The following is a 24,388-nucleotide window of genomic DNA, read 5'->3' as shown; positions in this document are numbered from 1 at the left end:
GATGAGGTCCAGTGTTTGTCACAAAGAATGTTGCAGCCTTCTAACTCTAGTCCTTAATGTTTACTAGTGATAGGGCCACCCTCACAACATTAAAGGAAGAAAGACAGTGAACAAAATTGTATCAAATTTGTTTTATTCTTTACAGTTCCTCATTCATCTTGAGTCATTAGTGCTGCTTCCGTCTGAAGGAGCATCCTGGGAGAGAAGTAGTAAACTGTTAGCTGTCATCTTAGTTACCTTAAGCCAAAAGATAAATTTACCCACTCTAACCCCAGGGACACCATAGGTGGTGCAGTAGATAAAGAGTGCTGAGCTGGGAGTCAAAAAGACGCCTCTTCCTAAGTTCAAATGAGACCTCAGTCAATTAGCTGTGTGACCCTGGCCTAGTCACTTAACCCTGTCTGCCTCAATGTCTGCATCAGTAAAATGAGCTGAAGAAGGAAATGGCAAACCACTCCAATTTCTTAGCCAAGAAAACTCCAAAAGGGGTCACAAAAAAGTCAGACAGGGCTGAACCATAAACCCCTTTTAAATTAAAAAAAAAAAAACTTTAAAATTACCCTAATAATTAATTTTTCCTGCTTTGACCCAACCTCCCCATCCTTCCAAGTCTCTCTATTCCCCTCTTTCATTTGACAGTTGTGAGGTTCTCCAAAGTCACTGGGGTAATTTTAAAACTTCTTTAAATGAGGTTTTCAGGAATCTGTCCTTACAATTTTCTTAACCGCTCCTCATCACAGAATTCATCAAAATCAACCCATTTCAGAAACCACCAGAGCACTGACCTTCTGTAAGTCTTGCTTTGCCTCCTGTAGGCTGACAGAGCACAGTGGAGCATCCCACACAGAGGACCACCGTCTGTGCGTGGCTAAAAACAGTGGTGATTTTGTAGCACCCTGAAATGAACACACCCCCAGTTTAGGCAGTCCCCTTTCCTCAGCCACAAGCAGTGCCCCCCAACAAACCCGGCACAACAGTGCCTTTAAAAAGTCCGGCCACACCTCAATCCTATCAAAAACAATCATTCGGGTTAACTGCCAGCCCATCCCCCGTCCGTCCCCCCAAACTACCGGGCTGCTAACATTCCCGGGCGCAGCATCCCCGGGAAGCGACATTGACGCATGCGCGCCCACCCAGGGGCCGGGGGGTGAGCAGGGGGGCTCGGAAGCCCAGGGAGGGAGTGGGCCCCATCACCGAGGCGCGCGATGCCCGCGGCGAGGAGGGGGCACCTGGCCGGGGCACGCGGCGCCAGCCGCACGGGACCTCACCGGGGCACTTGACGTCCATGAAGTACGAGTTGGGACTCTGCACCAGGCGCTTCTTCTTGTGTTTCCGCTTCTCCTCCTCGGGGGAGGGGTGCAGGAGGTCTTTGGCGAGCTGCGAAGGGGGGGAGGAACAGATTAGCGACCACCGGGAGGAGAAAGGCAGCGGCCGCCATGTTGGGCCCCCGTCTCCTCCCTCGTGCACGCGGCACCCGCTGCTGCCCGCCTAGCTAAGGCTGTAAGAGGGGCTGTAACCAAGGGAGCTCCTCCGCGGGCCGCAAACGAGGCGGGGGCAAACGGATCGCAGCTCCGTGGGAGCCCGGGCGACTCACAGGCATGTCGGCGCGGGCAGGTCTTCACCGCCGGAAAAGAGCGAAAGCGGAAATCCTGCTCCTTATATAGGCCATGGGGGCGGAAGTGACGTATAGGCCTCGCCAGGCCACCATCTTGAGGAGGTCGTTCTTATCTATGCCTGCCTACCTAATGGCAAAAGGTGCCATTCTTCCAAAGGGTGGCGGTCGTGTGAGGAAAGGCCCGGAGATATTATGGTGTCTCTACGGCGCCTTCCATTTGGGGTGCTCATGCCGACATCTTGAGAAGGTCCTAGATGGGGCTTCAGGGTAATAGTCGGTGAATTAGCCGGTTCCCTGCTTTCTGCCTTCAGCATTTAGCACCCCCTGACGTCTGAGCAGCACGCCACGGACAGAAACTGGCCGAACAAGTTCCAGAAGTAATCGAGAGGATGAGCATTTATTAAGCGCCCTCTTTATGCCCGCTAGGTGGCGCAGGGGACAGAGTTCAAACGTATCCCCAGACACTTCCCAGTGGCGTGACCCTGGGCAAGTCATTTGCCTCAGCTTCTTCATCTTAAAACGAGCTGGAGAAGAAAATGGCAAAACCACTCCGGTGTCTTTGCCAAGAAAACCCCAAATGGGGTCACAGGTATGACTGAGCAACAAGTATGTGCCAGACCCTGTGCCAAGCTCTGACGACACAAAGAAAGGCAAAAGGCAGTCCCAGCCCTCAAGAAACAACTTGCAAGAACCCTGTGAAGCTAATGCAGTCAATTAAGCGTCTACCGTGCTCCAGCCTAGTGGGAGAGACGACATACGAACAGCCGTGTACAAACCAGCTATAAAAGCACAAATTCAGAATAGTTTCAGAAGGTTCCTGAGGGCTGGAAGAGACTTCTTGCGGGAGGTGAGATATCAGCTGGATCTCAAGGACCTGAGCATGTGTGCATATCCTGATTTTTTTTAACCAAAGGAGCACTGACTTTGCAGCCCATCCATTACTGAATCACTTTGGTAGGCAGCAATCTCATCTCATAGTGGATTGCCATTATAACAGTTTAGTCCATCTTGTGACAACTGTAATATTTTGTACTGGTTGCAGCTGTCTGTTATATCACAAAGAGCCACACTGTGAAAGGAAGCTAATGAAGAATTTGTATTTCCATCATGTTAGGTCCCGGTTATACATGGTTGTCTCGGAGCATCAATTAAAATGTTTAATGAAATCAAAATCTTTCAGAGCTTGGAACTTAAGCTGGGGCTTGAAGGAGGCTCAGGAAGCCAGAAGGTAGAGATGAGGAAGGAGGAGTGTTTTGTTACATCAACAGCAAGGAGGCCAATGTATAGGCAACCTTAATGAAATTTATTGAATGAAGTGGGAGGGGGAGATACCCTATGACATGATCAGACCTGTGCTTTAGGAAGATTGCTTTGATAGGTGAGTGGAGGATGCACTGGGTGGGGGGAGAACTTGAGGTGGGGAGACCAGCTAGAGGCTAGGGCAGTAGTCCCAATGTAAGGTTAAGAGGCCCTGCATCAGGATGTTGGCAGTGTCAAAAGAAAAAAGGTGGTATATACAAAGATACTGTGAAGGTAGAATAGATGGGACTTAGCCACAGATTAGATATGTGGAAAGGGGTAAGATGAGAGAAAGTGAGGCATTTCAGATGACACCAAATTGTGAGCCTGGTGACAGAAAATGATGGTGCCCTTGACAATAATAAGGAAGTTAGGAAGAGGGAATGTTTTTAATGAGAAAATAACAAGTTCCATTTTGGACATGTCGAGTTTAAAGTTTAAAGTAGGCTTTCCAGTATGAATCCAGAATGAAGGGCAGGAAAGAGGTTAGGTCCAATACAGACTTTTCTTATTTGAGGGTCTGACATCACTGAGGGAGGAAAGGAAAAAAGACAGAGTCCTCACCTGTCCTAGTGAGCTCAGAAATGGCCATTTAACTTAAGGGAAAAACTCAGATGACAGAAAAGAAATAGATGGACAGGGTGATCTCTGAAAGGTAAATCAGCCAGAAATTTGAGATCCAGTGATCATCCCAAAAAATAACCAAAAAAAGCCTTTGTTAAGTGCCTTTCCCTAGATAGCTACTATATAGAGGTGACCAGATAGGTGTGGTTCTTACTTTCTAGATATTTACTAAAAGATCAGGGCTTAGATGTGCTTTTGTAGATGAGTAATCACAGGAAGGGCGTAGGGCAGAGTAAAAGCAATAACATCCATGTGTACAAAAATATTTAAAGTAGCAGAAACTAAGATGACGCCCATCAATTGGAGAACAGCTGATCAAATATTGGTATATGAGTGCTATGGAATATTGTGCCACCATAAGAAATGACAAAAAGGACATAGACCTAGGAAGACTTAGAAGAATTGATGCTGATTGAAGTGAGCAGAACCAGAACAACTTATAAAATAAAAATATAAAGAAAAACAACTTTGAAAGACTTAAGAATTGTGATCATTGTACTGAACAACCACCATTCTAGAGTACCAACGAGTTAACATGCTACCTTACCTTCTGAGATTAGGGACTAAAGATGCAGAATGAGCTATACATTTTTTACTACATGGCCAGTATGAGAATCTGGTTTTTTTTTTAAATTTTTCACTCACTTGATAAAGATTTATTAATCTTACTTCCACAATAAAGAATGTGTTAGATGATTTTTTTATTTTTATTTATTTATTTTTAATTTTCAACATTCATTTCCACAAGATTTTGAGTTCCAGATTTTCTTCCCATCTCTCCCCCTCCCCACCCCAAAACACCATGCATTCTAATTACCCCTTCCCCCAATGTGCCCTCCCTTCTATCACACCCCTCCCTTCCCTTATCCCCATCTTCTCTCTTTTCTTGTAGGGCAAGATAAATTTCTATACCCCATTACCTGTATTTCTTACTTCCCAGTTGCATGTAGAAACAATATGAGAATTTGTTTTGCCTCACCATGCCTATTTGTTTAAAAAGGGTTATGTTTTTTCCCCAGTTGGGATGAGGAGATGAAAGGGACTGGAGAGGTAGGAATAGGAAAGAAGAAGAAATAGGTTAGTCAGAAGAAGTCATAAATGAACAGGACAACTTTGTATGTTTCATGTGGAATTAATTGTATTTTTTTAAATACATTATATAAGGTCAACATAATATAGATTTGCATTTACATATATAATCCTCTTCTACAGTTCTCATTTTATATGGTATTTTCAAAGTTCACAAGTAAAACATAAAGGAAAAAAGCAATTACCAATACCAAGGACATACCAAGACTGAATTCAGTTTGGCTTGGTGAACAGGGATAGGTACTTTATTGATGTGAAAATTACAAATTAATTCATTCTAACAGTCCACAAAAATGTATTGAGCATCTCCTGTGTGCACAGTGCAGTGGGGATTACAAAAATCTATAAAGCATGGTCCCTGCCCTTTAAGCAGTTATAATCCTGTAACTGAAAAAGCTCCCAAAGTAATGCTGTGGCTCTAGTAGGATGGAAGAGATTTAATCACCAGGTATTTATTAAAAAGTCAACTTCAAAGACCTTCTAGGTAGATCATCCATCCATAAAACATGGGGAAGGAATTTCCCTGAACTGCTGGACAGGAGAAAAGTGCCTTGAGCTAGTGAGGAGGGGAAGCCAACCCTGTAGATATCGAAAAAAGTACCTAACGAAGTTGTCCAAAGGTAGAATGGAATTTGGGAATAATTTCCAGACCTGGAAGTCTTCAAGTGGAAGCTTGATGACAATGTAGAGGGTAATCCTCTTCAGATATAAGTTAAACTAGAAGGAGATAATCCAATTTGGGGATCATAAAACAGGTGAGTAAAGAGGATTTCTGAGTAGAAATTCTTGAGAATGGTTTGCAGGTATACATCTTAAAAGGCCAAGAAATAGCATCATGATCCATTCATGTTTAAAACCTTAGTGTCTTTGTTCCCTCTCCTTCATCTCTCATATTCAATTGATCAAGTCTTACTCATTCTACTTCCACAATTTCTCTCACATTGGAGGTAGCTAGGTAGCACAGTGGATAGAATTCTGTGCCTGGAGTCAGGAAGACTTGAGTTCAAATGTGGCTTCAGACACCTGTTAGCTGTGTAACCTTGGGAAAGTCACTGCCTCTGTTTCCTTTATTTCCTCAACTGTAAAATGGGGATAATTATAGCACTCACCTCAAAGTGTTGTTGTGAGGATCAAAGAAGATAATTGTAAAGTACTTAGCATGGTGCCTGGCATATAATAAGTAGTCCCCTCTATTCCTACTGCTACCACCTTGGTACAACTCCTCATTATCACTCTTCTGTGACTATGGTAATAATTCCTACCACGTCTTCCCACCTCTATTCCATCCTTCCCACTATTACCAGAGTAATATTCCTTATGCATAAATCTAGCCATATCACTCTGACTGATTCGAACCCTTAAATGACTTGCTCCATCCTTCAGAGTCAGTTGTACTCCTTAGTTCACCTAGTAGCGATCAATCCATAATGAGGCTGTACCCTAATTTTTCAACCTTATCTCTTTGCTCCTTTTTTCTCTGAACACTTTGTACTTCAGACACACACACACGCACACGCACACACACTAGATGTAGAGGCCTGAGTTCAAATTTGGTTTCATTTCTCACCTGGTTACCCTACTTTGGGACTTCTCTGACAGGCCATTCCCCAAGCAGTTCATTATTAGGATAATCTCATTTTCCTGAAACATTTCACTAGCCTTGGTACTGCACTTTATCACTACCCTTTGCCTCTCACATTGGAAGAGGGGGCCATAAACTCCAAACCTACATTTAAGGAGAGACCTCAGCTTAGACATTTCTCTTTTCACTCACTTACACTACTTAGCACAGTGTGTGGAATATAATAAGTTCTTAATAAATGTTAATTGAGTGAATAGTCATTCACTGGGCCATGTCCTTTAACCTCTGCCTTCTGCAGTTTCCTTAACTGTGAAATGGGGATTTTATAGCACTTATCCTCAGAACTGTGAGGATAAACTGGATATTTGTTAATCACTTAGCACAGTGTAGGTCCTTAATTGATGCTTATTTCCTTTCCTTTTGGTTCTCTACCTAGGATTCAGCCATCCCAATTGGTGAGTCACAAAGGCAAATTCACCTAAATCACTATATCTAGCTGGCCCCAGACTATTTCTATATCCCATCCAGCCCATCTACCAGGAAACCAGGACCTATCCAGTATGAATCTCTTAGCATGAGCCCTCTAGAATCACTCACCTCCCTCATGTCCTCTGAACAGTAATCAAATCAATGCTATCACTGCCCCTGGAAAGAGTGTTATAATCAACTACTTTATGGCTGTGCTTAATGTCCCTCCCCTACCTCCTACTTCCTTATAGGTATTATAGTCCCCTATTAGAATGTAATCTCTTCAAAACGAGGGCAAGAATTGCCTTTCTTTTGTATTTATAGCGGTAGCACACAGTAAGTACTAAAATGAGGAAGCAGAGCACACACAAAGACATAGACTTCTGGCAGCAGAAAAGATACATCCATCTATGGACTCATGAGAAAGCTAGCTCTGGTAATCAAGAGTTAATCTGTAGAGAAGAACAAATCCTGGGAGCCCAGCTGATCTCTTTCCAAAAAGGCAGGTACATTCAAATGTGTGTGGACTTTACAAAGAAAGGAACTGAGTTCAATGTCTTGAAGTTACCATAGTTGTGAGTTAGGTGCCTTGGTCATGAGTATTTCTAATACTTATGTGCTTCACTACCATTGTATTATAAGTTTGTACCCACCCTTCCCATAGACATTATGCAAAGAGAGGCCCAGCCCAAGGGTAAGAGGAGGTCCCACACATAATGGGGCATCATGACCTCACACAGGGATTGGGAACGGGCCAACTGGAAGCTCTGTCCCTCACTACCCAGTTCTGGGTCACAGATACAAGGTAGACTAAGAAAGCCCAGGGCAGGAGTAGCGGCAGGCCCTATGCTATGCACTGAGTATGAAGCAAGTTCAGAAAAAATCAACAGTAGTATAGCTCAGACCCCAGTAGCAGAGCAGACCAGCTTCTGACACAGTCTAAAGACTGTAAAGGAATAAACAAGGCAGTCTGATAGTGGCTGAGCCCTGCAACATTCTACTCTTGCTGAGATCCAAACTCAGGGCAAGAACTTGCAGAGCTCTAACAAGGAGGACAGTCATTGGACTTTTCCCTAGATCAGACCCACTCTGGGAGAACTGAAAGCTTGCAGGTCCCCAGTTAGAACTGTCCTTTAAAGCCTGGAATAGCAGAATATCAATGCTCCAAACTTCTAAGAAAGCAGCAACGGAACTAGCCCAAGACTTCCCTCCAGAAGTACAGTGAAGCCTGACCCTAACATCAAGCCTGAAGTCAGAAAGTAGACAGTAAGAATGAGCAAACAAACAACAACAAAAAAAGAAGAATCTCACCATGAAAAGTTATTTTGGTTAAAGAGACACTCAAGACACAAGCCCTAAAGAAAAAAAAATAATATTAAAACATATACAAGCAAAGGCTCAAAGAAAACTCAGATTGGTCACAAATTTAACTAGAATTCCTATAAAAGATGAAGCAAGACTTTAAAAAAAGAATTAGAAAATATTTTTATCAGTGAAATGAAAATACTAGAAAAAATGAAAATTAATGAGGGTTATAGAAGAAAAAATTGGAAAGGGAATTAATAGGTTGGCATAAGAATAACAAAACTTTGTCCAAACAACAAACTCCCTGAAAATTATAATGGACCAAATAAAAGTCAATGATAACATGAGACAAAAAGAAATACTAAAACAATGTCAAAGGACAGAAAGAAAAGAAAAAAAACAACTGACCTGGAAAACAGACTAAGAAAAAAGATTTAAAAATCATGGGAATACCTGAAAGCCAACGACCCAAAAGAGCCTAGACATCACGTATCGAGAAGTCCTAAAGGAAAGCTGCCCAGATCTCTTAGAAGAAGAGGGTAAAGCGGAAATAGAAAAGTGCACCAGTCACCTCCTGAATTAAATCTCAAAATGAAAACTTCCGGGAACATTATAGCCAAAATCCAGAATTTCCAAAAAAAAAAAAAAGATACTTCAAGCAGCCAAAAAGAAAGAATTCAAGTACCAAGGAACTACAGATGGGATTGCATATGATTTTGCAGGCACTACTATGAAGGAGTGAAAAGTATGGAATATAATATTCCAGAAGGCAAAGGATATGGATTTACAGCCAAGAATAATTTACCCCCAGCAAAACAGTATCATCTTATAAGGGAATCTTTAATAAAATAGAGGACTTCCAAGCATTCCTGATGAAAAGGTCAGAATTTCATAGAAACTTTGAAGTTCAAACATAGGAGTAAAGAGAAGCTGAAAAGGTAAGCATAAAAAAACCTCAATCATAAGGGTCTAACATCTTACATTCTAACATGGGAAGATGGTCCATGTGTACTTTTTGAATTCTGTCATCTTCAGGAGTCATAGAGTTTAATTAGAGTGAAAGCCTGGGAGTGAATCTGTTACGTCTAGATGAGCTTTAAAAAAATGTAAAGAAAGAGATAAAGAGAAATAATGCACTTGGGGGGAGGGAGGGAAAGGAAGATTAAGGGAAATTATCTCACATAACTGAAGTATACAGACATAAGTCTATACAAATAAAGAGACAGAGATAGGGGAAGCATAAGCACCTGAACTATCAGTGGAGGAAATAATACAAATAAATAGTAGAGTTGGATAAAGAAATATATTTCACTCAACAGAAATAGAAAAGAAAGGAGAGAAGGCGGAATTAGAGGGAAGATAAGGGAAGGATTAGTCCTAAGCAAAACAAACTCTAAAAATGCACAAAAAGATTTTGAGTTGGCAAAGAATGAGATTCTGTGGGGGTTCCAGTTAACTGAGCAAAATAAATGTAACAGTATTATTGTACTGAATGAACTCTTATCAGTGTAATGACCGACCAGCGTTCCAGAGGACACACTACCCACCTGCTGCCAAAAAGGTAAGGACTAAAAAATGCAAAATGAGACAATTGTGCTTTTCCTTTACATAGTCAACATAGAAATTTGTTTTGATTGACTGTACATATTTACAATGGGTTTTGTTTTCTCATGTTCTCAATTGGGGAGGTGGGGAAAAATTTAAGAAAGTGGATCTTGGTTGAGTAAAACAAATATTTTTAAATGAATTTAATTCCATGTAGAAAGGGATGTTATTCTATCTCAATTTTGAAACTTCTCCATTACCTAGAAGTCAGTGGTTACTAAATGTTTATTGAATTGAACTGTGGAGCAGGTGTTTGGAGGGTGCTTGAACGGAATGCCATCGTGCCTAGAGTTCAGTCCTTGGAGCTGTGAAACCCAGGCTGGAATCCTGCTGCAGGTTCTAATTTGGGTAGTCGGGTCCCTCAGCCTCTTGGAATCTTAGCTTCCTTACCTGAACGACGGGGGTAATAACTGCACACACCTCACATGACTGTTGTGAAGCTTTCTTAAATCATTATGTAAACGAGGCAGCTAAGTATTCATTAAACACCTACTACGTGCCCGATACAAAGAAAGGCAAGTGTGAGTAGCTAATAACAACAATAAAACCAAAGACTGCCTCTTTGCCCCCAATGAATATTCTTTGTCCTTTGTGTAGAAGACGATGCTACTTAGTAGCAGTGACGGAATTGCCTCTATACATTGTATCTGCAGTCTGTCATCCCATTTTCATTGATGCCCACACCGCACATTCACAAAATGGCTGGTGAACAAGGCACGCCCCCTGGCGGCCGTGGAGCCCGGCCAAGCTAACTGCTCCGCACATCCGAGAGGAAAGAACTGACAGTGTGATCCTCTTAGTTCTGGGTCTCAGCCCAGTAGAATAACGATGACAGTAGCTCGCCACGTTGCAGTTCACAAATCACCTTCTTCACAAGCCCATGAGAGAGGCAGGCCCAGGGGGCTGCCCTACCCCGGGAGACTCCCGCAGACCCTGACGGCTGGAGCAGTCTCTGTGTCCGTCATGTGCATTCATGTGCATCTTTGGCCACGAGAGGGCGAACTTTTCCAAGAAATGTGTACCTAGCTTCCCTGGGGCCCCCCCAACTTCTGCGGCCTCCTCCCCGGAACGGCAGTCCCAGAATCAGGAGTCCCGGCACTGTAGCAGCCCAGAACTCTACCTCTCTCCTTGCCCTTTACTCATGCCCAGGTCCCCTCCCATCTGTACTTTTCTCTGCTCCCTCTACCAGCTTCCCCACATCTGTCCCCTCCACCAGTTACTTTCCTCCGCTTTCCACTCTTCCCTCCTAAGCCCAACTTATTTCCTATAGTTCTCTCATAGCCAATCCTCCCATCCCCCCCCCCTCCCCAGAGTGGGAGGAATGAGGGTTGGAAGGAGGGAAGGCCATTCGGAGGAGGAGGATGGGGAGGGGGAGCCTGCCTGGACTGGGCGGGGGAGGCAAGAAGCGAAGGCAGCTCCGGCCTCCAGAGTGGCCCTGGTGGGGTGGGCGGGCAGGAGGTGGGGCTCATGAGGGTGCCGCCTCTCCTCTTTCCTGGAGCCAGAGAAAAGAGGGAGGAAAACTTCTTCCTGCCCAGGGCCCCTGGGTTTCTCCTTCTGTCTGCCCACTGCACCCGGGCCGTGTCTGGGTGCCAGGCTCCTTTCCCCCACCCCCACCCTGTGCCCGCCATGGCTAAAGCCTACGACCACCTCTTCAAGTTGCTGCTGATTGGGGACTCAGGGGTGGGCAAGACTTGTCTGATCATTCGATTTGCCGAGGACAACTTCAACAGCACTTACATCTCCACCATTGGTGAGCCCACCGGCCCAGACAACAGACCCCACGTGGCCCCCAGACCCCTCCTTCTGGCCCTCGACTTTTCAAAGACTCCCAGATCACCAGTTAACACCCTTTTCCATTATCCCAACTTTTCAGCCTCTCAGGAGTGGTCTTTCAACTCCTTTCCCCAGTCCTTGTTCCCCATCACTCCACCGCATTCTCCCCAGTCATTACCCAGATTTCTAAGCCCCAGCCTCCCCGAGGTCCCTAAGCATCACTTCAAGTTCCCAGAAGCCCCCTTTTCTTAGGCCCATCTTTTAGTATTCTTAACTTTTCATTCCCTCAACTTCCCATCCCCCACTCTTCTTTTTCATCCTCTGCTTTCCTCCCTTCACACCATTTTAATTTACTTCAGATCCTCCAACCCTGTTTCCCAAACTCCTGTCCCCTAGTCACCTGATCCCAAGCCCTAATTCTTCTAATTATCCTGAGGAGCACTCTCCATATGCCATCTAGCCAGAAATACCCCAGAGCCCTTATTCCTATCCCTTATCCCAACCCTCTAAGTCTTATAGTGTCCCTGCTTCTCAATCCAATAGGATGGGTGTGGGGTGGGTTCTCAAGAGGAGGAGGTTAAGGCACCTAATTTGTCATTCTGAATCCTCAAGGAGTCTAGTGGGGAGGCTGAAACTGGGGGAAGGGCTCCTGGGGTCTCTGACTCAGCCTGGTGACTCATTCTGTCCCTAGCACACAGAGGTATGCACCCAAGTTTCCACTGAGGGCATGAGAATAATGTCGTTTGTCCTCCCTAGGACATGCACACAAACCAGGGATGTAGATGATTGTATTAAGGAGAAGAGAGAAGGGAAAGGAAAGAACAGCTCATGTTAACTCCCCTTGTTCAGTAATATGAGGAGTCTTCTGAAGCCAGATCTGCTCCCCCGCAAGACTACAGATGAGGAAGGGGATTTCTAATATCCTTCTTCTCTCCCCACCTTCCAACTCACCACCTTGACTCTAACATACCTATTCTGTCTCTAGGAATTGACTTCAAGATCAGAACCGTGGACATTGAAGGGAAGAAAATAAAACTTCAAGTCTGGTGAGTAAATCCCTGAAATCCCAGCTTTCTCTTCCACATTCCCATCGTGAAATCTCATTCAGCCTCTCCCTTAATCATTCCCTCCACTTGTTTTTCATCTCTCCTAATTCCCTGCCTCTCTCCTTCTGACTCCTATGTCTCCATCTCTCTGATAATCAAGTGTTTACTGATCATCCACACTGTGAAGGACAGAGAAGACATAAGGTGTGTCTTTGCTTTCAAGGTGTTCACAGTCTGAGAAGATAAGATAACACACAGGAAGCTGTTAGCGTGCAAGAGAAGGCAGTATATATTTAGGGACCATCCATGGAACACACATGAATAAGTAAGTACTTAGTAGTGGTTCCATGTCAACCTGGAAGGTCTTTAGAAAAATGTCCCAGGTATCTATGTTGGGCTTTTTGTTAATTAATATTTTTATCAGTGCCTTGGAGAAAGGCATAGATATTATCCTTATAAAATTTTCAGATGACACAAATCAAAGAGGGATAGCTAATAAACTGGATTTGTGTCACAATTCAAAAAAAGTCTTGACAAGCCTAGACCTTGTGATGACTATAATAAGATAAAACATTTAAATGGATACATATCATATATGTATATGATATATAATGCTATTATGCTGCAAGAAATGATGAAGGGGATAGTTTTAGAAAAACTTGAGAAGATTTGTATAAACTGATACAAAGTGAAGTGATCAGAACCAGGAGAACAATTTATACACTAAAAACAATACTATAAAGATAAACAACCTAGAGAGTCTTACTAACTCTAATCAACACAATGGGACCATTGTTCCAGGGGACTCATGATGAAACATGCTATTTACTTACAGATAGAGAGACAGTGGCCTCAGAGTGCAGACTGAAATATATTGAAATTAAGTACCACATGGAAGGCAATGGAAAAGAACATAGTGAGGAGAAGCTAGGTGGTACAGTGGATAGAGCACCAGCCTTGGAGTGGGAGGGTCTGAGTTCAAAAGGCCTCAGAAACTTACTAGCTGTGTGACCCTGGGAAAGTCACTTAACCCTGATTACCTCCAAAAAAAAAAAAAAGGAAAAGAACATGGTGGGTGCTAGGCTGCAGCACATTACAAATGAGGAATTATGAATGAGAAGCTGAAAAGAGCATAAATAAAGAAATTAAGAGAAAAAAAGAAGATGGGGTAAGGGATAATCAGTGGAGAGCACTTATACTCCGCTGGTATCCCCAGGATGTTGAGAGACATAAGAAAGTTCTCTATACATATTGGGTGGATTCACTGGGATGTGGATATAAGAAAGGGTACAGACACAGACTGCAATAGTTTCATAAAAAATCTTAACTTATGTAAATGTTGCCATAATCAAGAGACAAAAGGATCCTGAAAAGCACCTTAATAAACCCTTGACCTGATTTACTTGCTAAGAAGAGAGATTTGGCAGCCAAAAGCAACATCTATTTATAATAAAAACTTGTTTGTAAAATGATAATATAAGGTTATGAGCATCTCACAAAACAGAGAAGTAGCAGAGGGTAAAACGAGTCTAAAGAAAGCTTGGTGAGGGACCCAACTAAGCAAAGTCATCCAAAAGGCTTTAAAAATGAAAAATGCAAGGAGGATGACAAAAGAAAAATGGAAAAGATCTGCAAAGTTTTACTAAGAACTTTTTTCACCCTCAAGGAGAGTAGTTTTAGTTTTAGTTGTGCCTATAAAGGAGGAAAAAATGGCACTAATGATACTAAAGATGGGAGAAGCATCTGAGTTAGATCAAGTCTATATAAAGAAGGTCTGTGCTGGAGATGGAAAAGTGGTGAGGGAATTGAGAGATTGACACAAAAGATATCTGAAGAAGAGGAAAATACCAGAAATGTGGGGAAAAAATCATGGACCATATTAATACCCAAAACCAAACCAAACCAAAACCCAGCAACAGCCAAGAGGACATAAACTCCCAACCTATATGCTTACTTTCTCGTCTATATAAAGTTTTTATGAGAATCATCAATACATGTATCTGGGGCATTCTCAATGGGGATATTAATATAGTAGAAACAGGCAGGATTTTACAAGCCAAAATGGTCCATGGCAGAGCACATCTGTGTGACTGCACAATTGACTAGGCTAATCATAATAGCAAGCATTTGTACAGTGCTTGTGGTTGTGTTGTATTGTATTGTGTTGGGTACTGTACTGAGAGCTTTGCAAATATTATCTCATTCCATCCACAGAAGACTTCTCGAGGTGGGTGCTATTATTATCTTCATTTTATACTTGAGGAAACTGAGGCAAACAGAGGTTAAATGATCTGCCCAAGGTCGCACAACTAGTAAGTTTCTGAGGTTGGATTTGAATTTAGGTCTTTCTAACTCCAGCCCCAGTACCTTATCCACTGCACTACCTAGATCTAAAAGAATAGATTCCTATTCTTGTTGTTGTATTATTATTTGGAAGAGCAAACTGCCACTTTAAAGGCTGTTCCTCATACATATAAGTGTGTCCTACATGTATATCAATATTAAATTCAAGATTCTTCATAAGACAGAACAATGGAGATAACCTTTCAGCCTCAGTTTCCTCATCTGTAAAATGAGAATAATCACACCTACTTCACAGGGTTGTTGAAAGGATAAAATTAAGTAACATTTGTGAAGCACTTTGCAAACCTTGGAGTACTATGTAAATACTTATTATTGTTCATGTAGTCATTGTTATTAATATATAATGGTAAGCAGTGCAAATAGACAACAAACAGAATTGAACAGAAGTAAAGGGCTGATTGGTTGATTGCCTTCAGGAAACTGAGAAGACCCTTTAATTATCTGAAACTTCTCCCAGAAACAAAGGCCCATAGTTTTAATACCAATGTTGTGATATGGCTGCAAGTCTTAGAACACAACAGTCTCAGTGGAATTAAGGATGAGTGTCAACCAGAGGATAATGAAGAGGCATATAGTGGGTGTTGATTAGCAGGCTTCAGCACATAACAAGCAAGGAACTACAAAGAAAAACCAGAGTAAAAGGTGTTATAAGAGAGATCCTGGAGGGAAAAAAAGAGGAAGAAGAAGAGAAAAGGAAGAGGAGGAGAAGAAGAGAATGATGGCCTGATCATGTGGTAGGAACAAAGGATGACCACTGGACATCCATTATCCTCAATGGGAACCTACTTAAGAAAGGCAGCCAGGAAGGTCTACACCAGAACATTGGGTGGAATCCCATGGCAAAACTATGGGAGGTCATGGGTAGCCATTGATTTGTTGAGCTTGGCATCGTAGGAGGCAACATGCCCACTGATTATATCACTGACCCATTTGTATATTTGAATGGGGAAAAATAGGGAGCCACTGAAGACATTTGGTTTTTTATTTATTTATTTTTAGATTACAACATTCATTTCCACAAAATTTTGAGTTCCAATTTTTCTCCCCATCTCTCCCCTCCCTCTACCCCATAACACCTTGCATTCTGATTACCCCTTCCTTCAATGTGCCCTCCCTTCTATCACACCTTTCCCTTATGCCCATCTTCTCTCTTTTCTTGAAGGGCAAGATATACTTCTATACCCCATTACCTGTATTTCTTATTTCCCAGTTATATGCAGTAACAGTTCTCAACGTTCATTTCTAATACTTTGAATTCAAACTTCCCTCTCTTCCTCCCTCCCCACCCATCCCCACTGAGAAGGCAAGCAATTCAATACAGGCTATATATGTGTTGTTTTGCAAAAGACTTCCATAATAGTCATGTTGTGTAAGACTAATTATATTGCCCTCCATCCTACCCTGTCCCCCCTTTATTCTATTCTCTCATTTGACTTTGTCCTTTCCCAAAAGCATTTACTTCTAATTGCTCCCTCCTCCCATTTGCCCTCCCTTCTATCATTCCCCCTGCCACTTTCCTGTAGTGTGAGATAGATTTTCATACCAAATTGAGTGAGCATGTTATCTCCTCGTTATATATGTAAAGAGAGTAAGCTTCACTTTTTCCCTCTCACCTCCCCCCTTTTCTCCTGCATTGAAAAAGATCTTATCTTTTATAAGTGATAACCTCCCCCCCACCTCTCCCCACCTCCTCCCAATACACTCCTCTCTCACCCCTTAATTTTATTTTTTTATAGATATCATCCCCTCTGATTCAACTCAACCTGTGCTCCGTGTGTGTGTGTGTGTGTGTGTGTGTGTGTGTGTGTGTGTATAAAATCCCTCCACCTATCCAAACACTGAGAAAAGTCTCAGGAGTTACAAATATTATCTTTCTATGCACTGAAGACTTTTGACCTGGGGGAATGATGTGATGAAAGCAGAGATTATGAAGAATAGTTAGGCAGCAGAATCAATCAAGGAGGGTGAAAAGAGTTAGGGATGCCTCTTTCCTTTTCCTTCTGCCTCATGCTTTCCTTAAATATTTTCTTTTGCCTCCCTTATCTCCTGCCTCCACTCTAATTTCAAGCTTCTTGAGATATGTTTCCATTTGGTAGAGGGAGCATGTATCTTGAAATACATATCCTAACATCCTTCTCTCTTTGGCCCTTCACCCAGGGACACAGCAGGACAAGAGAGATTCAAGACGATTACTACTGCCTACTACCGTGGGGCCATGGTATGAAATGCGGAGGCAGAGCATGAGATGGGCAAGAAAGGAGGGGTGGGAAGTTTAGAATGGGGGAATCTCAGGCCAAAATAGGTGGCAGTCAGGGAAAATGGCAATTTGTCTTAGAGTATAGGTGAAAGGGAAGGTCTGTGTGGACTGGGATTTAGATTAGAGTTTATAAGGATGTTATATAGGTTTGTGGGAGTGGCCCCAAAGACACTCTCACTCTCTCTCTCTCTCTCTCTCTGTCTTCCACCCCTCCCAGGGTATTATCCTTGTCTATGACATCACAGATGAGAAATCCTTTGAGAACATTCAGAACTGGATGAAAAGCATCAAGGAGGTTTGTGTTTCACTAAAGGGAACCTCTAAGGCTATTGGGAAGGCACCTGGGAATGCCTGAGAGAGGAGCCAGAGAAGCTGGCCCAGGGGAAAGGTCCTGAGTTCTTAGAGCACCGTGGTTCTCGCCATTATTCTTCCAGAATGCCTCAGCAGGGGTGGAACGCCTTCTGTTGGGAAATAAGTGTGACATGGAGGTGAAGAGGAAGGTGCAGAGACAACAGGCAGAGAAGGTAGGAGGCCTGGGGATAAGAGCAGGCTGGGAGGAGGGAGGGAAGATCCTTAAAGATTGTGGGGGGATGACTGGGACTGGGGCTGGTTGAATGCAGGTTGGGAGAGAAGAGCTGGGCAGGAATGAAAGGAATAGAGGAGCACGAAGAAGCCCAGAGACTCAAGTGCAGAATAAGGAAGGAATGGGGATAACCCATCCTTTTTCTTTCTCATCCCCCCCAAAGCTGGCCCAAGAACATGGTATCCGATTCTTTGAGACAAGTGCTAAGTCAAGCCTGAATGTGGATGAGGTGAGGACTGGGAGGTGAGGGAATTGGAGGGTCAGCTGCACTTCCCACCTCAGGGTACCCTAATGTCACCCATAACTACCACTTTCCCTCCCTGTTTCCTCTAGGCCTTCAGTTCTCTGGCCCGGGACATACTGCTCAAGTCGAGTCGGAGATCAGTGAGTTGGTATTCTGGGAGTGGGGGCCATCATACAGCTCCTGCCCTGGGAAGGTGGCATCCCAGTTACCCTCCAAATCTTCCACTACCTCAACCCCCTCACTTAGACTGTTCTTTCCCACAGGGCAACAGCAACAAGGTCCCGCCAACTACTGATCTAAAGAGCTGTGAGAAGAAGAGCGGGACCAAGTGCTCCTTGGGTTAAAAGCTGCGGATGACCCAAGTCCTCCAGCCCCTGGCCCACAGGCTGGGCCTGCTGGGTTTTAGGAAGAGAGAGGGAAAAGGAAGAGGAATTGTCTGGGGGCCTTAGAGATTTGGGAGGGGAAGGAGGAGATATGAGAGAGAGAGAGAGAGAGAGAGAGAGAGAGAGAGAGAGAGAGAGAGAGAGAGAGAGAGAGAGAGAGAGAGAGAGAAAGAGAGAGAGAGGGGGAGAGAGAGAGAGGAAGGAAGGAAGGAAGGAGAGAAACAAATTAGAAAGGTAACTGAAAAAAGGGCAAGTAGAAAATGAGACAGTGAGAGAAATGAGCAAAGGAGGTAAGAGAAGGGAATGGGGAAAGTGAAATGAAGAGAGATGTAGGAGAGATGTACCCCCCTGGGGTAGGGGTACCCTTCCTGACCTCTTCTCCTTCCTCTCCTCCAAATCTCTACACAAACACTAAGTGTATATACTTAGATTTCTTTCTGCTATTGGGTCATTCCCTGGGGTCTGGGTGGGGGTAGGGAGCTTAGCTGGCTTAGCTCAGTCCTCTCTCTCCCTCTGCACTCCCTCCCCAAAAATGGGGGAGTGGGGACTCTGTCTTATCACTCTAAGCCTGAAATGTCTATCTTAGCATTAAAGACCAACATTTGCACAAATGTTCTTGTTTTTGATACTTCCTTCTCCCCCCTTGGTCTTTATCATTTCCTCTGCCCCTTCTAGCCCACTCACCACTACAACCTAGCTCATCTGTCCATCGATGAACAATTTCACAGTTGGAAACTGAGACTGGGAAGGACTAGATGGAGATGGTTGTTGACTTGTCTTTTTCTCCCCATTTCTCCCATGTCCTCAGCACTCTTAGGGAACTACTAAACTCATCCCAGAGTAGGGAAATACCATCAGAACAAAGAGAGGATCTTGCTAGATAGACCTGAAAACATAATTAATAATAACAACCAGCATTTCTGTAGCCTTACTTAGGCACTTTGTGAATATCTCATTCAATCCTCATAACAACCCTGGAATGGAGGTGCTATTATTTCCATTTTATGGTTGAGAAAAATGAAGCAAACAAAAAACAAAACTGAAGTGAAGAAGCCCAGAGTCGCACAGTGTCTGACGCAGGATTTGCCTTCCATTCTTCCTGACTCCAGGCACAGAGCTCACTCCGCTGGGCCACCGAGCATTAGGGACACAGGAACAACTAGGGGAAATGTAGGAGGCAGTAATGGCCAAATGGAAAAATGTGAGACACCAAAAGAGAGTTAGATCCAAGTGCTAATATTTGCTGTCCTTGTGACCATGGGCAAGTCCCACCTTCTCTGAGCTTGTCCCTCATTTATAAAATGGATCTAATAATAAACTTCCTAACAATGAGAAAGTCTTCGGGGAAAGTTGAGTATCATCAATGGGCATCCTTGGTCAGGTATGGGTGGTACAATTGCTGCTGAAATCCTTTCCAACTTTGATATTGAAGCATTAGCTCAGGGAGGCTTTCTGGAAGAAGGGAAAGTGCAGCGGGATTAGTAAAAAAGAAGGGTAAGAATGGGGTTTGGCCTTTTGATCCTGGGACCTGAGAACCAGATTTGGCCTCTACCTTTACCCATAAGCTTTTACTAATTACTTCCTTGTGCATGGTGAGTGTATCAAGCATCAGACAAAGGAAACTAAACAGACCTGGTCTGCTGATATGCTCACCCCAAATAATAAGAACCATTTCAGGACTGGAAGGGAGCCCAGAAGCCAATCCATAACTCAGCATGAATCTTGTGTGCAAAATTCCCAACGAGCACTCATCCAGGGTCTCCCCGAGCCTTCCTGTGAGAAAGAATTTGTTACTTCTGGAGGCAGCCTGTTCCACTGTTGGACAGCTCTATGTGTTAGGAAGTTTTTCTTCATACCTAGCCTCTAAACCTGTAACTTCTACTCATTGCTTCTGAACCTGTAAATCTGTCTTCTGGTACTGAGCAGAATGAGGCTAAACTTTCTGCAAGACTGCCCTTCAAATGGAGCTACAATACCCCTTTCTCCCCACCATGCCACCTCCGCCATAAATTTTCTGCAGAAAATATCGCTTTCACCCATTCCTCATGTGCCATGGCCTCCAAACATCCTGACTGTTGTACTCTGGACATATTCCAGCTTGTCAATATTTTTTTGTGTAATGTGGTGCCCAGAACTCAAGTAATTAGCAAAGAACTGATATCTGACAGTGAAAGTACTTAAAACTTGAGACCAAAGAGTCAGAAGCTAACTTCGAGGTTACATAAGGCATGTGTTCAGTTTTTGGAGGTTGCTCAGGACAGGTAAAGATCATTGGGTTAATCAATCGATCAAACATTAAGGGTCTACTCTGTGCTTAGCACTGTGCTAAAAGTAAAGGTATAAAAAAGGCCAAAAGACAGACCCTGCCTTCAAGGAGTTGATGGTCTAATGGGAAAGACAATAGGCAAACAAATATACACAAAGCAATCTATATGCAGGGTAAATAGGAAATAATTAACAAAAGGAAGGCACTAGAATTAAGAGTTGGGGAAGGCTTTTTGTAAAATGTGGGATTTTGGTTGGGACTTAAAGAAAGCCAGGAATAGTTAGAATGAAGGAGGGGCAGCATTCCAGGCATGGGAGGTAGAGAGAATGCACCGAGCCAAGGGGTTGTTCAAGTCTTGTTCATACAACAGCCAGGATGAGAGTCTCACTCCCAAGTGCCAGGGAGTAAGGTGTAAGAAGACTGGAAAGGGAGGAGAGGGCTAGGTTATGAAAGGCTTTGAACGCCAAAAAGAGCATTCTGTATTTGCTCCTGGAGGCAATAGGGAGAGACTGGATTTTATTGAATAGGGGAGGGTGATACGTTCAGAGTTGCATTTTAAGAAAATCACTCTTGTGTCTAAATGAAGGATGGATTGGAGTATGAAGAAGTGAGGGATTTTTTTGAGTTTGCTTCAGTTTTCTCAACCTGCTCTGGAGGGGTGGCAGTGTCAGAGGAGAGAGGAGGCATATTAGAGAGATATTGCAAAGGTGAAATCAATAGGCCTTGGAAACAGTTTGGGAATGGGGTGGGGGGAGATAGTGAGGAATCCACTATGACTTCTAGGTTTTGAGCCTGAGGGACTGAGAGGATGATGTTGCCTTTTATGGTAATAGGGAAGGTCAGCCCTCCCTCACTCAAAACAAAGTCAAGTGCAAGTCATGTCATCATGTCTCTGATGGCATGGTCTTCTTCGACAACGAAGGACGAACACAATAGGGAAGGTAGGAGGTAGGGGAAGGCTTGGCGGGAAAGATAATGTGTTCTGTTTTGGACATAATGAGTTTAAGATGTCTACCAGACATCTAGTTGAAAATGTCTGAAAGGCAGTGGGAGATGTGAGATTGGAGGTCAGAGATTGAGGCAGGAAAGGTAAATTTGAGAATCATCAACTTAAAGATGGTAATTAAACCCATGGGAGCTGAGATCACTTAGTGGAGTAGTATAGAAGGATCAGAGAAGAGGGCTCATGACAGAACCCTGAGGGACACCTATGGTAACAGGGTATGATTTGGAGGAGGATCCAGCAAAGGAGCCAGAGAAGGAGAAGTCAGATATGGAGAAGGAAAACCAGGAGACAGGTGGGGGGAAGGAGTGTACCAAAAATCTATAAAGAAGAGAGTATCAAGAAAGAGAGAGTGATCAACAGTGCCAAAGGCTACAGAGAGGTCAGGGAGAATGAGGGTTGAGAAAAGGCCATTGGATCTGGCAACTAAGAGATCATTAGTAACTTTAGAAGGAGTGGTTTCAGTGGAATGATGTCCAAAGGTGAATTTTTAGGGGTTAAGAAGAGAGTGAGAAGAAAGAAAGTGGAGGTATGTATTGTAGAGGACCTTTTTGAGGAATTTAGTTACAAAGGGTGAAAGAGATATAGGATGGGAGTTGGGATGAAAGGGTCGAGAGAGAATTTTTTCAGGATGGGGGAGAAAAGGGCATGTTTATAGGCAATATAGAGAATGAGTAAGAACAGATGGAGAGATTGAAAATAAGTTAAAGAATTGGGATGACATAGAGGACTGGAAAAGGAAAAGGGATGGAGTGGGACAAATGGACAGAGGGTAGCCTACATAAGGAGTAAGACCACTTCATCATGTAAAGCAAGGGTAAAAAGGAGATGGTGGCAGAAGTTATCAGTGATAGGAGATAAGGAAGAGGGGAGAAGAGGGAGGCAAGGTTCTCAGCTGAGATAGTAGGGAGGGGTGAAGCCCTGGGAGGTTTGAGGGGAGATGAAAAGGAGCACTGTGGAGAGAGGGCTAGTGCATTGATAAGGGAGGTAGGGCAAAATAGCCTAGCAGCAGTGAGAGCACAGTTGAGGTTACGTAAACAAGAGCAATCACGTGAGCTACAGATGTTTACGGATCTATCAGGGAAGTATTGGCTCTCCCATTCAGGAAGCTAGAAGCTTTGGAAAGCAGTCTGAATACCAGAGGAGAAACAAGTGAACAAGAGGGAGAATGAGACATTATAGATTCAAGGGTATAAAGAAGTAGTTGGGGCTAGGAGGGTCAAATTGGTCAAATACTCTTAAAGCTTCAATAAATCAGTCAACAAGCATCTATTAAGACCTAAGTTCCAGACACTGTGCTAGGCACCATGATATGAAACAAAAATGAAATAATCCTGTCCTTGCCCTCAAGGAATAAATAAATGAATGAGCAAAAAGCATTGCTTAAGCTTTTACTATGTATCAAGCATTGTGCTTAAGCAGCTGGGGATACAAGTAGAAAAGCCAAACAGTGCCTCCCCTCGAGAAGCTCACACACCAATAGCACAGAGGAGACAACACTTAGAGAGGAATGGGGGCTAGGAAGAGACTCATGGTCTGAGAAGTTACAAAGATAGTGTATGGAACAATGGCACAGTCAACTGACATATCCTTCCCAGACATAATGGGCAAGAAGTGGTCAGAAGGAAAATGGCAGGAAGAAGATGAGAGTCAAGTGGCTTAGCTCCTTCCAGACATCGTCACTGGTAGTCTGGTGTGAAAGTAGCAACAAGGTAACACAGCAGAACTTAGAGTCTATCAGGAGAGGTATGGTATACATATACACATACACACACTTATATGTGTATATACACATGTATGTATATGTATATAAATTTCATGTGTGTATGTGTGTATATATATGTACATCCCTCCAAATTTCATCCAATTTATTAAAATTTTGATGCATCAGAAACTGTGTTGCAAAGCATCTCTGGAAAGAGACAACACATTAAAATGATGAGATTACACTTCAATGAGAAACTTGGGGTTTTCAAAAGCACTGCACAATTTCCCAAATGCACTCTAGCCCTTTCTTTTTCCTGTACAACTGTCCATCTACATTGTATGCTGAGATACCAGTTATATGGACAGTCCATCCAACTGTATGTGATAATCTAGGCAACAGGCATCCTTTATCTAGGAGGGTCAGAAACAAAGAGAAATTTATTTGTTTTTTGGAGGTGGAAAAAAATCAAATTTAATATTGTATTTCAGCAACCACAAACCAATTCTCTTTCCAGTCAGTCAGTTAGTGATTAGAGAATCTAGGCTCTTGTCAAATGTGGGCATATGAACTTTGAATGTATATGGTATACTCAGTTAGAACCTACTTAATATGATTCCCTGAATCCCTCTGAGTGTCTCTTTAACAAGGTTAAATGTTGGATGAAGTATGTACTCTTGTCCTGAGTATTTGCCTTTCCCTCTTTTAATAGCACAAGAAGGACGATTTCTTGTACATCTGGGCTACACCCTTGTACTTATTCATTTAAAGGGAAACTGGAGAGCTACAGGGTAAGTGTACAACAGCCAGGCAGGGAAATCAGAATTGAGGCCATAGAGAAAAAGGTAGTAACAGGAAGAGAAGGGGCAAAGAAGAGGGGCTATGCTGTGGACTCCTCTCGGAGGGGAAGACTGAATATTTGTGAGGGCTCTCTAGAGAATCGCATAGCCTTTAGAGAGCAGCAAAGTAGAGTTTTGGCACCAAGAAGGAATAGTAAGGGACACAGAGGAACAAAGTTGGATTTTCACTTCTGCACTGAGTCCTGCAGACAATGCAGGTCTGCAGAAATTCTAAATACTTGTCCCTTCTTTGGGGGATTGGGACAGAGGGAATTTAACCCGAATCTGGTTTTCTAAATCTAGAGGACTAGATTGGCCCCTGGGGGAAAAGGAGACAT

The 24,388-nt window shown here is 43.3% G+C and overlaps 2 protein-coding genes across 2 annotated transcripts; one reads left to right on the top strand and one right to left on the bottom strand.

The window, feature by feature from the left end:
* Nucleotides 1-116: 116 nt before the first annotated feature.
* On the bottom strand, nucleotides 117-3,996 carry RPS27 (ribosomal protein S27). Its single transcript, XM_072637782.1, has 4 exons — nucleotides 1,595-3,996; nucleotides 1,269-1,377; nucleotides 786-896; nucleotides 117-195 (listed from the first exon to the last, which is right to left on the bottom strand). The coding sequence occupies exons 1-4, from the start codon at nucleotides 1,598-1,600 to the stop codon at nucleotides 167-169; spliced, it is 255 nt and encodes an 84-aa protein (XP_072493883.1). The 5' UTR covers nucleotides 1,601-3,996; the 3' UTR covers nucleotides 117-166.
* A 7,009-nt stretch (nucleotides 3,997-11,005) lies between these two features.
* On the top strand, nucleotides 11,006-18,848 carry RAB13 (RAB13, member RAS oncogene family). Its single transcript, XM_072637753.1, has 8 exons — nucleotides 11,006-11,337; nucleotides 12,346-12,406; nucleotides 16,928-16,988; nucleotides 17,245-17,322; nucleotides 17,462-17,551; nucleotides 17,774-17,839; nucleotides 17,944-17,994; nucleotides 18,118-18,848. The coding sequence occupies exons 1-8, from the start codon at nucleotides 11,055-11,057 to the stop codon at nucleotides 18,196-18,198; spliced, it is 771 nt and encodes a 256-aa protein (XP_072493854.1). The 5' UTR covers nucleotides 11,006-11,054; the 3' UTR covers nucleotides 18,199-18,848.
* Nucleotides 18,849-24,388: the final 5,540 nt, after the last annotated feature.

Source organism: Notamacropus eugenii, chromosome 2 (assembly GCF_028372415.1).
Source record: "Notamacropus eugenii isolate mMacEug1 chromosome 2, mMacEug1.pri_v2, whole genome shotgun sequence".
In the NCBI taxonomy this organism is placed as follows: Eukaryota; Metazoa; Chordata; class Mammalia; order Diprotodontia; family Macropodidae; genus Notamacropus; species Notamacropus eugenii.
Note: the sequence above shows the minus strand (reverse complement) of the source record. Positions and strands in the feature narration are given on the sequence as shown.